The sequence below is a fragment of the Podarcis melisellensis genome (genome assembly GCF_964234715.1).
Source record: "Podarcis melisellensis genome assembly, chromosome: 18".
Lineage (NCBI taxonomy): Eukaryota > Metazoa > Chordata > Lepidosauria > Squamata > Lacertidae > Podarcis > Podarcis melisellensis.
Genome location: NC_138536.1, coordinates 90,848 through 104,582, shown reverse-complemented (window position 1 = coordinate 104,582; position 13,735 = coordinate 90,848). Strand labels below are relative to the sequence as shown.

Genomic DNA, 13,735 nt, shown 5'->3' with positions numbered 1-13,735 from the left:
AATAAAAAAGCTTCTGATAATTCTTCCGTTCTCCAACCTGAAAAATGTGTCTACTGCTGGAAAAGCATGTGTGAAAACGCATATATTGGTGAAAAAAAATACTACTGATAATACAGTGGTTCCTGAACTTAATACGTTCCGGGAGTCAGTCTGACTCCTAAAACAGTTCAAAAACCAAGGGACGGCTTCCGACTGGCTGCAGGAAGCCGCACTGGGTGTTCGGCTTCCAAAAAACATTTGAAAACCGGAACAATCACTTCCGATTTGTTTGGCTCCCGAGACATTCAGGAACCGAAAATTATTGGGGAAACACAGCCAGATGGGCAGGGTACAAATATATTATTATTATAAAGCCCATTCAGAAAACCAAGGGACGGCTTCTGACTGGCTGCAGGAAGCCACACTGGGTGTTCGGCTTCCAAAAAACGTTCAAAAACTGGATCAATCACTTCTGGTTTTTGATCGTTCAGGAGCCGATTTGTTTGGCTCCAGAGACATTCAGGAACCAGTGCATTTCTGTTGTATTGCAGAGGGTTGGACTTGATCGATACCTTCCAACTCTGATTCTATGATATAAAAATAAATAGAGGAAAATTGCTTGCGAAAATGTACTCTGGAAGGCATATGAAAATTAATGGGGAAATACAGCCAGCTGGGCGGGGTACATTTATTAATTTTTTATTATTATCAATTATTATTATTATTATTATTATTATTATTAAAGCCCATTCAGAAAATTTGCCAGCCTTTTAGAGTGGATTTATCCTAAATCTCCATACAAAAATGTATATTTAGGAGGAATCTGTGCTGAAGCACTGTTGCATTTTGTGTGTCTGTGTGGACACTTAAAATAATAATAAAACAATAGTAAAAGTGATGCTGGGATGTGGGAGCGGAGCTGAAGAGTGGAGAAACGAGAAGTTGAGAGGGACAGAGACTTGATTCAGACATGTTTGCCCGCTGCTACGTAATATATGCCTGGGAGCAGCCCTGGGAGGCTGGCAACCCCATTCGTGGGGTGCAGGCAGCCCAGAATCACGGGTGACTGGGAAGGAGACCTTCCCCTTTGTGTCTTTCTCATCCCCCTCAGCCTCCCCCCAAAATATTGATGGTGCAATGTGACCTTTGGGGGGGGGGAAGACCCCCCCCTGCGCTTCTGCAAACAGGGCCAGGAAGGATGCCAACCATTTCTGCGCATTCTTGCAGGACTTGTTCCCCACGCTCGGGGGCAAAAGATGTTTTCTTTTTTCCCTTTAAAATTGAGGCCGGAGGGCTTGATCCCTGACGGAGTAGTTCGCGGTATGAGCTTTCGTGTGTGCACACGAAAGCTCATACCAAGAACTGACTTAGCTGGTCTTTAAGGTGCTACTGGAAGGAATTTTTTTTGTTTTGACTATGGCAGACCAACACGGCTACCTATCTGCAATCACAGCTATCTGCCCATCACCCATTCCCACCCCCCTTCTGAGTAATACCCCTCCCCACCTTCTCACTATATAGAAGGGTCTGGAAACTTCTGTTTCAGTGTATCTGAAGAAGTGTGCATGCACACGAAAGCTCATACCAAGAACTGACTTAGTTGGTCTTTAAGGTGCTACTGGAAGGAATTTTTTTTTTGTTTTGACTATGGCAGACCAACACGGCTACCTATCTGTAACTGGAGTAGTTCGCATCAGGGGGCGCTGCATTTTAACACCACCAGGTGGTGCTGCGCGACAGGCCATCCTCGCTTGGAACTTGGGCCCAGAGAAGCGAACTCTGCACCTGCTCAGGAGCCTCCCTTCCCTCCTCGCAAGCAACCCGGAAAGCAGGAGGGGTCCAAAGCGGGGTCCAAAGAACCCAGGCCCCCGTCCCCTCCCCGCTCTCGACAGGGGAGGCAGAAGAACAACGCAAAAAAATGTTCTTTTGGGGGGGGGGGGAAGACACACAATTAAAATCAAAACAAAATAAAAAATTCCTTCCAGTAGCACCTTAAAGACCAACTAAGTCAGTTCTTGGTCTGAGCTTTCGTGTGCATGCACTATCTGTAATTAAAATCAATTCATTTTCCAAAGACAAAAACAAAAACGCCATGCAAAAAAGAGATTTGTTTCTAAATTCATTTTTAAAACAAAAACGCCATGCGTAAACTTTCTCTTTCAAAATAAATTCTCGACTTTTTAAGCCAAACTAATGTCTTTAGGCGTTTAGATCCAGTGCCCACCAGTGGAAGAAAATCCAAGTTACGGGGGAGGATTAAAGATACATAAACGCAAAAACAAAATCAGAACGGACGGGGCGCCCAGATTATTATATGATGGTTCTACACAAAGCAGCAAAGAAGAGGCGCGCTCCCTTGCCCCCCCCTGCGCCCTTTCCGCGCCCCTGCGCGCCTCCGCCCACCTGTCGGCCCCGCCCTCGCCCCCCATTGGCCCAGCCTGCAGGGGGCGGGCCCCGCGCCCCAGCCGCGTCTCCCGGGCGCCCAGGTGCGCTTCTCCTCCGCGATGGGCTCCGCGCAGCTCCGCTTCCAGGCCTTCCTGCGCCGGCCGGGCTTCGTGGGCGACCTGCTGGGCCGCCTGGAGGCGCAGACGGGCGTCAGGAGGGACTACCTGGCCGCAGGTGAGCCCGGGGAGACGCGCAGGAGAGGCGCCAGGCTCGCCAAGGGGAGGACTCTGTCCATGCTCAGAAGCACCCCTGGGAAAAAGGGCCTGGGAGGGAGGGACCCCCTCCGAAGGCAGGCTTGTTTCACTTGGTGTCTTCTTCTTATTAAATTTCCATTTTATAGTATTTAAGTACATCCTTCTTTCTTATCTCTTTGCTCATAGGAGCTAATCGACTTCCCTCCCTCCCCGTTTTCATCATTCTTTCTGTATCATCGCATTTCTACCTCTTCCAATTGACATTTCACTTATTATAATTGTCCCATATTTTAAAAAAGTTTTAAAAATTCATTAACATTTCAAGTCTGTTTAAATCAACCCTGCTGGTGTTGTTCATTGTTTACAATTGTCCTTCAAATATTGTTTAACTTGCTGTCTTTTAGTACATACAGTACTTAATATTCTCTCCCCCCCTTTTTTTTAAAATCCCCGACATTGTTGTTAAAGTTCATTGCTTTCCAAACGTTGTTTGTCTCCTAGGTGAGTGGTCAGGAAACCCAGCCAGATGGGCGGGGTATAAATAATAAATTACTATTACTATTAATTACTATTATCATAGGCCCCCCAGAAGGCATGTAATTTCTGTAACCCAAAAATTCCTCAACAACTTGTCCAGAGGCTCAAGTTAGATATTGAACTGGGATAGAGCATTTTTAAATGAAATCATGCAACCCCTCTTAAACATGCCAGTGTTGGGGTGTCTGTGTGACGGTTTTGTCCTGTAGAGGATTGTGGGCCTAAGCGTGCCATGTCATTGCATCTCAGTAGGTCTACTCTGAGTAGGTAGTGACTGGCCCAAGGTCAGCCAGTGAACTTTGTGGCTGAGTGGGGATTTAAACCCGTCTCCCAGGTCCTAGTGCAACGCCCTGATCTCTGCCCCCACACGAGGACTGGAGGGCAAAGAGCTGGCAATAAAGCAATGAAATATATTGCAATAATGAATGTTTAAGCCCCTGGAGAAGGCTGCTCTGCCCCCAAACAAAGCCCTCCTTTGCCACGTTCCACCCCCCTTTCTGCAGGTGGCTCTTTAACTGATGGCTTAAACTGGGGTCCCCCATCTCCCAAATTCAGTAATTAATTCCACAAGGTTAGTATTGCATACATGGGAATAAGCTGGCGGGTGGAGTCCTGGCTCTAACCTTTAATAATGGGAGGCGATAAGAAACTCTGTAATTGCAAATTACGACAGAAAGCTTTTCAGCACAGAGGCTCAGGTGTTGCTTCCAGGTATGGGGATATTGTGGGGTGTTTTGCAGTCCCTCCATCCTCCCGAAATTGGCAAGAGCCGACTTTTCGCTCCTTCCACGTGCCGAAGTTAATCTCCTTAGCATGTGATGCAGGGGGATAAATCTTGGGAGATCTTTCCCTGCCGCTGACCTACTGAGAGTTGTTTGGAGACCTGTATTCCCCTCCCAAGAATCTGTTTCTTTTTCCCGGGAAGAGGGGTTGATTGTTAAGCCACTCTGGGAATTCTAACTCTGCTGGGGGAATAAGGGTCTCTTGACAACTCTCAGCCCCCTCAAAGGAACGGCAGTTCCCAGAATCATTTGGGAAACGCTACTGCTTTAAACATATCGTGCAGATGAGACAGCAAGTCACACTGAAATTACCACATCCCTTTATCAGAGCATCTTGCAATCTTCCCTTCCCTAGAGAAACCCATAAAAATGGTCCTTTTCATGTCTAATACATGCCAAGTGTGTGTGTGATTGTTTGCATCTCTGTTCCTTTTCTGACACATCGCACTAAACAGACACCCACCATCGCTTGTTAAAACTGACCCAAGAAGTCCCAGATCTGTCCAAATTAGCGCATGGACAATCTTTTGGACACTTTCCAAAAATGCATTAAATTTTATTTAGTCCCTGAGGACACAGGTGCCTTTAGCCGCAGAGCTGGATCCAGCATCACCCCCCCCCCCAAGATGCACTTGCTCTGCCAGGGATCATGGCCCCATCTGGGGGTCAGGTGGCCCACTGCTCTGCCCAGGAATGCCACCCCCTGGTTCTTGGGGGCGGGGCTTTTCCTGAGCTCCAGATTAGTGCAAGGAAAATCACAAGCCCCCCCCCCCGTTCAAAACTGACCAAGCTCTGCTAAGATACCCAAACGGTTCTTGCCGCTCACGACTGAGGAATAGCCAGGGGGGGGAACGGGAGAATCTTAAACCGGAATATCAGGTTTGTCACAGAGCAGAGTCCTGTTGCAATGGCGGGGGTTTGTGCAGGGCCGTTTCGTAAATGGAGACTTTACAGAAGCCTGCAGCCATTGCGATTGTGGGAGGAAAGTGGCCTGTTCTGGCCCCGGTTTGGAAACAGCCTCATCAGGTGGATTATGGCTGCACACAAACACACGCTATACATTTAAAGCTTGTTGCCTCCAGCAGAAAGAGAATCCTGGGAACTCTGGGCTTTTTTAAAAAAGCATGTTGGGAATTGTAGTTTTCTGAGGGATAAACTACAGTTCCCATGATTCTTTAGAGGAAGGGGGGATGTGCTGTAAATGTGTAGTGTGTATGTAGCCCTGGTGGTGGTGTGCTAAGTGTGCCCCCCCTTTATTTTATTGCATTCTCTTTTCCCCATACATTCTAAGCAAGTGAAAGGAACAAATAAATTCTCAGCATTTCAGCTGCCTGTTCCTGGCTCTTCTTCTGCCATGGAGAGTCGCTGGCTTTTGGTTTAAAATATTTTAAGCTCCTTGCCACTACAAACTGAATGGCTTTTATTTGCTCTTCTATTTAGCTTCATTGTTTACTTTCTAAAAATGGTTTTATGGTTGCTTTATTATTAATATTAGTCATTCTGGCCCAATAGAGGCTTCTTGTACAGAGGCAGGAGGAGGCCAAAGAGGTGCAATTTTTGTAGGAGAATGAAGATCTGCGACCCATGTATGTGTGGGTTAGTTATCAAAAGAAACAACAGGACACCTGCATTCAAAACATGGGCCGTTCTACCCTCTCCAGCAGGAGAAAGCCCCCCAGCAAAGTTTAAAACAGGCAGAGGGCAAAGCAGTCCTGAACCCCCAGCTTACCTGGCGCCCAGTCCTGCTGGCATCGACTGTATGTCAAGTCCAAAGTGCAGCAGTCGGGAAACACCGTCGGAGGGTCAATCCATGTAGCCAAAGTCCAGCAGTCGGGAGACACACTCCAGAGACAAACTCCAAGCCAAGCCCCACAGCAGCCCCTCTGCTTCCTTTTATGCCTTGCCTGCTTGTTGCAGCATCTGGTCCTGACGACCAGGCGAGCCTCACCTGCCCTGAGCCTCCAGCTGAGAAAGAGAGAGCCAGTGCTCCTGGTTAGGGAGAGGGGGCTGATTTAAAGAGAAACAGGGAGGGCTGCCTTACTTGGAGTCGCCCAGTGAAAAAGTGAGCAGCAGCCGCCGAATTCCTGGCCTTCACGGAACATTACGATAATGGTCATAACATAGCATGTTTATTAAGCTCCTTTGTTTTCTTCTGCATGTGTTGCTTTGCCCTCCTTCCCCTTTTCGAAAGGGACCGAGGCAGCGGCTCCCACCTTGGCCTGGAGGTGCTGGGACCGGAACCCAGGACCGCCTGCGCCCAAGGCAGATGCTGTGGTTCTTCCCCAATTATTAATAAAGATTATATCCTCATAAGTGTGAATAAAGGGCGGATTAGACTGTTGTGGGTGCCGGACGCTTCTAGAGTTCAGGAACAGAACTGGACATAACATGAACGGAACATAATACAAATACTTTTTGTAAAGAGGCAAGAATGAAGGGGAATTAATTCCTTTCTAGGAAATATTGGAGTGGAACGAATTCCTTTTGTAAAATGAACTTGCCAGGCTCTGAGTATGGCTTTCCTCCATTTAGGTGTAATTGCCTTTCTGGGACTCTACCTGATGTTTGGCTATGGCGCCTCGTTGCTCTGCAATCTCATCGGTTTTGTCTACCCTGCTTATGTCTCGTGAGTACCCATCTTGAGAGCCTGCCGCTCATCTTCTCGTCTCCCTCCCTCCCTCCCTCCCTCCCTCCCTCCCTCCCTCCCTCCCTCCCTCTCTGGGCGTACTTTTGCTGGCTGGCGCTGGCGCTGTTCTGCAGAGCTGCTGCCCCAAAGCAGCAACCAATATTGAGGTGCAGAGTGAGGCCCCCCTGCACCTGACACCCAAAGCAGTCCCAGACCACCTCAAGAGTCGTGGCAGCCCTGAAAATCCTCGGAGTTGGGCTGGGAGTTCCCAGGAGACCCCTATTTTTCTCATGGAGCTACAATTCCCAGAGTTTTTAGCCGTCAATCCCTCTTCCCAGTTGTAGGAGCAGTAGGGGGTCTCCGAACAACACTCAGCATCCTTAACAAGGTCCAGTTCTCAGGATTATTTTGGGGAAGCCATGACTGTTGAAGTGGGGCTGTACTTTAGAAGTATAGTGCGGAGATGGCAACATGCAGCTTGGCTCGCTTGCTGGAGATGAATTCATAGAAGCTGAGAGTCCAGATCGCCAGGATGATTGATTGTGTTCTGTTCTACGCTGCATCTGGGCTCCACCGTTGCAGAAGGGCATTGCCAAAAAGGGGTGTTCAGGAGAGGAGAAGCAGGCCTTAGAAACCTGAAGAAGAGCCGTTGGAAGAGCTGGGCATGTTTAGAAGATGATAAGGAAGCCGTCTCTTGAGGACCCTTCCAGCTCTGAAAGGCTCCCCTTGGCTCAGTCGCCCAGCCCTCCGGCCCCTAGCTGCGTCTTGCGGGTGAACGTGGTTGGGACCAGAAGGGATGGGGGTTCCTGGGGTGGACCCAAAGTGCTGCATAAACGAGGGACGTTCTCCTTGCCGTTCTTTTCAGCATCAAAGCCATTGAGAGCTCCACGAAGGACGACGACACGACATGGCTGACCTACTGGGTCGTCTATGGGCTCTTCAGCGTGGCGGAGTTCTTCTCGGACACCTTCCTTTACTGGTTTCCCTTTTATTATGCCGGCAAGGTAACGTCGTTCATTTTTTAAAAGTATCTGTATCCTGCTGTTCTTAAAAAAATAAAAAATAAATCAAAGTTATATATGGTTATTGCACATCACTTTGATTTCTTTTTTAAGAACAGCAGGATAGAGATACAAACACATATACAGTACAAACATATGCACACAAACCACTTAAATGTCTAAAATTGAAGAGCAATTATTTATCATAAGATTTATCTGCTACTTGACTGTAAAAAAACCCCAAAACCCTCAAAGCAGTTTGCAGAAAGATAAACTGGGAAAAATTTACAGCTGTAAATTTTCCCCAATTTTCCTTATTTGTCTTTTTGCAAATTGCTTTGAAGGTTGCTGGTTTTTTTACAGTAGCAGATATAACAAACAAAAAAATTAAAGTGCTGTCAGGGGCTCTGTGAGGGCTGGCTCTGACAAGTGCCATTTGGGTTTCTAACACTGGTGCGATCCTGAGCCGTTTAAGGGTGGGTCACACACACACACACACACACACACACACACACAGAGCCTTGTTAGGGAAGTTTTTAATGTTTGGTGTTTTATTGTGTTTTCAATATCCTGTTGGGAGCTGCCCAGAGTGGCTGGGGAGGCCGGCCAGATGGTCGGGGAATAATAATAATAATAATATCATCTCGGATGCCCACGTTCCCAGGTAAAGCAGTGGGAATGGGAATGGAGTATCCTGGGAAAGTGTATATGTGGCTGGGCCCCTCCAAATGCACGCCTGTGGCTGGTGGTGATGCGCTGCGCCCCCTTGTTGCAGCGCCCTTCTTTTTGATGCTGAGCTGCCCTCTTTCCTCCCGCCCCGCAGTGTCTCTTCCTGCTGTGGTGCATGGCTCCCGTCTCGTGGAACGGCTCCCAGGTCCTCTACTGCAACGTCATCCGCCCCTGGTTTCTGAAGCACCACCAGACCGTCGACAGCGTCCTCAGCGACCTCGGCGGCCGAGCCGCTCACGTCGCGTCCACCGTCTCCAGGGAAGGTAATTGTGTCAATTATGGCTATGCATTTGATATCTGGGGTTGCATCGTGTTTGAATTCCGGAAGCTGCTTAGAGAGAGAGGGTTTGGCCCTTTTGAAAAAACGACAGCCCTGAAAGCCTTTTAAACAGGCAAGATGAATGACGGCAGCTGAGCTGCAGCCGTGCCTTTAAGGGTTTGAAATATTCCCAGGGCGTAAAAGCTGTTCTGGGCAAACTCTGAAAAGCAACCATCCTGGAAATTTGTCACTCTGCTCTTGTGTGTAAGCAGTCAAAGGCCTGGCCTCCTTTTTCTTTCGCAATCTCTCGCTCTTTCTTCTGCACCTTTTCATTCGCTCTGCTCTCTTCCCCGTCTTTTGTCTTCTTAGTTCTGCAATCTCTGGCTGACAGCTGACCTCCACCTGTGCGCCAGGCAGCTTTCCACCACCGTCTTTACTCGCGAGTAGGTCACCCTCCCCAAAGGACAACATCAGCCGTCATCGGTCAAGAAACCATGTCTCTCAAGTGGCTTTTAAGGGGCTCAAGGCAGGGAAGATACGATGAGCGTTTATTAAGATTTCCTTAAAGCTTTCTGTCCACAATGCAACAAAATAAGAGAAACCAATCTAAATAAAAACTACAGCAAAGAGAGAGGAGAAAAGAAAAAGACCCAAGGAAGAGAAGAGAAATAAAAATGACTTGTGATTTTCCATCTCTCAGTTACATAAAAGACTCTAGAATGAAACCCAACAGATCTATTTTCGATTAGGCGATCTTTTCCCAATCTTCTGACCCCAATATAATTAACTTTCCTTTTTATTTCTTATTAATAAATGTCAGCAATAGTTTTCCTACTCCCAGATCGGCTTGATGAGCGTAATATGCCACTCACTTTCCTCTGCAATGGGGATCACGTGCTCCTGTCTCCAAAGATAAATCCAGATTCCACCGCTACCTGGTGACAGGGAAATGGGCTCCCCAGCTGCCAGCTAAGTTTAGATGTGGCTTAGCCCATCTCTCCACCTTTGCACAAAGTGGATTAGAGGATGGTGGAGCTCTTGGCTGCCAGCAAGAGCTGGAGGCTGGGATTTCCTGGTGGGGAAAGAGGCTATTTTTAAGTCTCCCCGCTGCAGAAAATCTCAGCTCTTTGCCTGCTCTTGGTTGGCAGTGAAACCTCTTGCTCTGATTCCAGTGGATATTTTATGGGGAATATCTGTGGCTCCGAGGGAGAACATTTGCCACATCCAGAGGGCTAGGAGAGAAGCCCTTTCTGGATTCCTGGAGAGCTGCTGTCAGACGATACTGAGCTTTATGGACCAGGGTCTGACTCTGCATGAGACAGCCACACCATTAAAATTCAACAAAAGAAAGAAAGACAATACCCAAATATAAGACACTCCCTTAAAATTCCACAGGCACGCACACAAGTGAATGACAAATGTAGAAGAAAATCCGACAGCGATATCCTAAAAGCCCATTTTTGTAAGGTTGCAAATTTAAGCTGCACTCGGAATTTGGGGGAAAGTGCGGCTTCTATTCAGGCCAATATGGTAATGCCTAGGACTACATTAGGGGAAACGGTTGGCAAAAATGCATGTATTGGACAAAATTACCTACAAACCTGCATGTGAACTTTCAAGGAAGGTTTTAAAGGAACCCACAAGGTCTTCTTGGAACGGGGAGATCTGAGCTTAAGGACATAAAACAGTCCCTTGTTGTCTTGCTCTCATGAGACGCCCTTTTCTCTCGGTTTATTTTCAGCCTCCAAAGAAGCCATGAGAACAGCCCTACGGACAGAGGACTGAGGAACAGACCTTTTAAACTTCCAAGCAAAAGAAAAGATGCCCACATTCTGGAATATCCCTGGAAGTTTGGGAAAGACTTTGGGGTTTTTTCTGCGCATCTACGAAAATATAATTCCTTTGGCTCCCCTCCCTCCTTGCCGCCACCAAATTCTGGAAATGTGTGGCAGTGCCACCAATGTGATTAGATTGCCTGTTCCCTGAGCGCCCCAAGATATCCTTGTTTCCTTTCTGAACTCCAGCAGAGGGTGCTGTGACTTCAGAGGTTGCCTGGATTAATCCCCATCTGACACTCCAACCACCTTCTTATTTCTTTGGTCCCACAACGTGTGATCAGTTCCAGAGCAAAGAGATCCTTCCATCTCTGAATAGTCTCCCTGGCAATTGCAGTTGGCTATTCTTGGGTGGAGAGAGACCTGACGAGGCTGCCCCCCCCCATTTGGATCTCAGGCTGTGCAAAAAAAGCTTTTAGAGGCTGCTGCTTCTGAGCTTTGGGAGAGCAGATGCCAGGAACCAGCTGGTTAACAGCTTCCCTACTTCCTAGTACGGCCTGGATGCAGATCTGTGTGTGAAAACCTGTAACCACAAAAAGGTGGGCTCTTTCATCTGGAGCTTTGGGGGTCTTGGCCTTCTGGTTTGGGTCTACATGGGGAAGCAGCACCTAGCAATCCAGATTTGATCCCCCCCCCCACCACGATAGCATCCTAAATGCGTCTCTTGTCCTCCTCTACATTTGAGTCCTGAGCTCACATCTTGCAGTGCATTAAAAAAGCAGTGCAAGGCCTGGTGTCCTCTCCATCTTCTTAATACACAGCTTGGGAAAATGCCAAGACTTGCAAATAAAAGCCAATGTTCGACCTCCAGTATCGATGGCGAGCTTAATGGGTTCTTCAGACAATCCTAAGCTGCTACTTCCTTAATGTGTCGCTGGTGGGATGAGGTGGGTGGGAGCAGTGATGGGAAACAGGCCCTGACAAATTCCAGAAACTCTCAAGTTGGTACGACTCTCGTTTCTTGCTCTGAACTTCAGTCCCAGGAAGATCTGCCAAGAAAACAAATCGCCCTGAAACACCTGCGCAACACTCCTGGCGATTTTCTACGTGGTGAACTTGAGAGATTGCGAGCTTTGTACTTTCTGCTGATAAAGTTGGAGTGATCCAGTGTTCTCCCCCCATTTGTGTCTGGCTGCTTTTTATTTTTTAAGAGATAGATGCTTGCCAAGTCATTTGGCACACTTTTCGGTTCTGTACAATCACTTAGGATTATAGAAAGCAAAACGACATTATGGAAATCTCTCTACAAATCACTGAATGCATATTGCAATGCGGCTGTGGATATTGGGCGGGGGGACGGGCCACACAGGTGTGATTCCTGCAATGACTGGCTTAGCTGTCTCCGGAGGGACCTCTGGCTGCCACGGCTGAGTGCAGGTGTGGTGGAAGAAGCAATGGTTGGGCATTGCACCCGCCTCCGCTTTTCCACAATGGGAAGGTGTTCTGAGCAGTCTGCTCCATCTTGCGTGCTTGTTTCTGTGTCTGTGTGTAGAACCATTCAACTCTTGTGTGACTGAAATGCAGCCTGCCAGGCAAGACTTGCGCCCACGGCAACTGCTGAGGCTCAGATAGGCTTGTCTCAGCTGCACTGGGACCCTGAGCTGCTTCTCTCACTCCCCCCAACCCGGCCATTCCTGCTCTGCGCTGACAGGCCACAACCCCTCCAAGGTTTCAGACAAGATACCTGAAGGAGCGTCTCCACCCCCATCATTCAGCCCGGATACCGGGGTCCGTCTCCGAGGGCCTCCCTCCCTGCGAGAAGTGAGGTTACAGAGGACCTGCTAGGTGGTGGCTCCCGCCCTGTCGAATGCCCTCCAATCAGATGTCAATCAGATCACAACTATCAGACTTTTAGAAGACATCTGAAGGCAGCCCTGTTTAGGGAAGTTTTTAATGTTTGATTGAATTTGTAATATTTTGATGGGAGTCACCCAGAGTGGCTGGGGAAACCCAGCCAGATGAGAGCAGTATGAATGAATAAATAAAATTATTATTATTTATTAGTTTTTCCCAGCCCATTTTGGACCCAGGGACCTCCTGCATGCAAAACGGCCCCCCTGCCCTGAAATATAGAGCCTGTTTCAATCTGCCCCCCCCCCTGGAAAAAGAAAAGGTGTGCCAGAGGTTCCAGCCCTGAAGGAGTGCAGGCTGCTTCCCAAACTCCTGAGTCTGGGCCTGGCCCAAGCAAAGCCGTGACCTAATTAAGGTGCCGTTAATTGGGGAAGGGCCAGCTGTTGAGGGGACACGCCACCGAGCCGTCTCTTTTGACGAGGTCTTGACAGGCTGGACTCTGGCGCCAGATGTACAAAGGCCCTCCCACCCCCTTTTCATGCCGAACCCGGGAGCCCGCTCTTGCTGTCAGCAATCAAACCCCATTAGTGCCGCTGGGGTGGGCGGGGGTTCCTCTCTTCTGCCCCCGCTTCCCAGGCACGTATCCCACAGCAACCGGGGAAGGGAAGAGCTACCTTGCTGGCCAGCCTGGACAGGGTGTGGCAAAGGGCGGAAGGAGAGGGCATTGAATTGCTGTGCCATTTAATTGTCTTGTCATCTAACGGGGCCAGGGAGAACTACCAGCCTTTCAGGAAATCGAGGAAATGATTTTTGTCACGGTGGTGTTACTGGGAAGGCAGGCAACTGCAAGTAGATATGTTGGTCACAGAACTTTTTTATTATAAAGTCCATAAGAAGAGCCCCACCCGGACCCTGAGACCATCTTCTGAGGCCCTCCTTCGTGTGTCTCCTCTTCGAGAGGTCCCGATGGTGGCAACACGAGAACGGGGCCTTCTCTGCAGTGGCTCCCCATCTGCGGAATGCTCTCCCCAGGGAAGTTTGCCTGGCCCCTTCATTATACACCTTCAGGCGCCAGGCAAAAACATTCCCTTTGGTTGATCCGATTTACATCCTATGCCCTTTTAAAATGTGGTTTTTTTTGGGGGGGGGCTATTGGGTTGTTCTTTTTAGCTTTATTAGGTATTTTGTGGTTTTATATCTTGCTTTTATTCTGTGAGCCGCCCTGAGACCCCCAGGTATAGGGCGGTATATCAATTCAATAAATGATCAAAATGATACCGCTGGTTTAGGCAAGGCCCCTTCTACTCCAAATGACCCAATGGGAAACCAGGAAGCAGGAAAACTCTCTCCCCCCCCCCCGGCAGTTTCAGCAGCTGTTCTCAGAAGTGTGTCTCCCTCTGGAAGCCGCTGAGAGCCTCCTACTTCTCAGTCTCTGCCTCTTTTACGCCTCACAGGTGGGTGGTGTATCTATAGCCCCCCCTCGCCACCCTGGATCCCAGGCAGCCCCCACCCCTAAGCACTGGCTGCAGACCCAGCCCTGTTTCGCCGCACGGCTTT

General features: G+C 48.6%; 1 protein-coding gene across 2 annotated transcripts; it reads left to right on the top strand.

The window, feature by feature from the left end:
• The first annotated feature begins 2,463 nt into the window (after positions 1-2,463).
• Positions 2,464-11,508, top strand: REEP6 (receptor accessory protein 6). 2 transcript variants are annotated; one of them, XM_081896070.1, is made up of 6 exons: positions 2,464-2,598; positions 6,470-6,563; positions 7,429-7,567; positions 8,388-8,556; positions 8,922-8,995; positions 10,294-11,508. In XM_081896070.1, the coding sequence occupies exons 1-5, from the start codon at positions 2,484-2,486 to the stop codon at positions 8,945-8,947; spliced, it is 543 nt and encodes a 180-aa protein (XP_081752196.1). In that variant the 5' UTR covers positions 2,464-2,483; the 3' UTR covers positions 8,948-8,995; positions 10,294-11,508. The 2 variants fall into 2 exon arrangements, with proteins under 2 accessions (XP_081752196.1, XP_081752195.1); XM_081896069.1 differs by lacking the exon at positions 8,922-8,995.
• The last annotated feature ends 2,227 nt before the right edge of the window (positions 11,509-13,735 follow it).

Bases quoted from the DNA above. Each gene is read 5' to 3' on its own strand.
- REEP6 (XM_081896069.1), top strand. From the start codon at position 2,484: ATGGGCTCCGCGCAGCTCCGCTTCCAGGCCTTCCTGCGCCGGCCGGGC. The intron at 6,564-7,428 runs GTGAGTACCCAT...CGTTCTTTTCAG, and splicing joins GTCTACCCTGCTTATGTCTC to CATCAAAGCCATTGAGAGCT. The intron at 7,568-8,387 runs GTAACGTCGTTC...CCCGCCCCGCAG, and splicing joins CCTTTTATTATGCCGGCAAG to TGTCTCTTCCTGCTGTGGTG.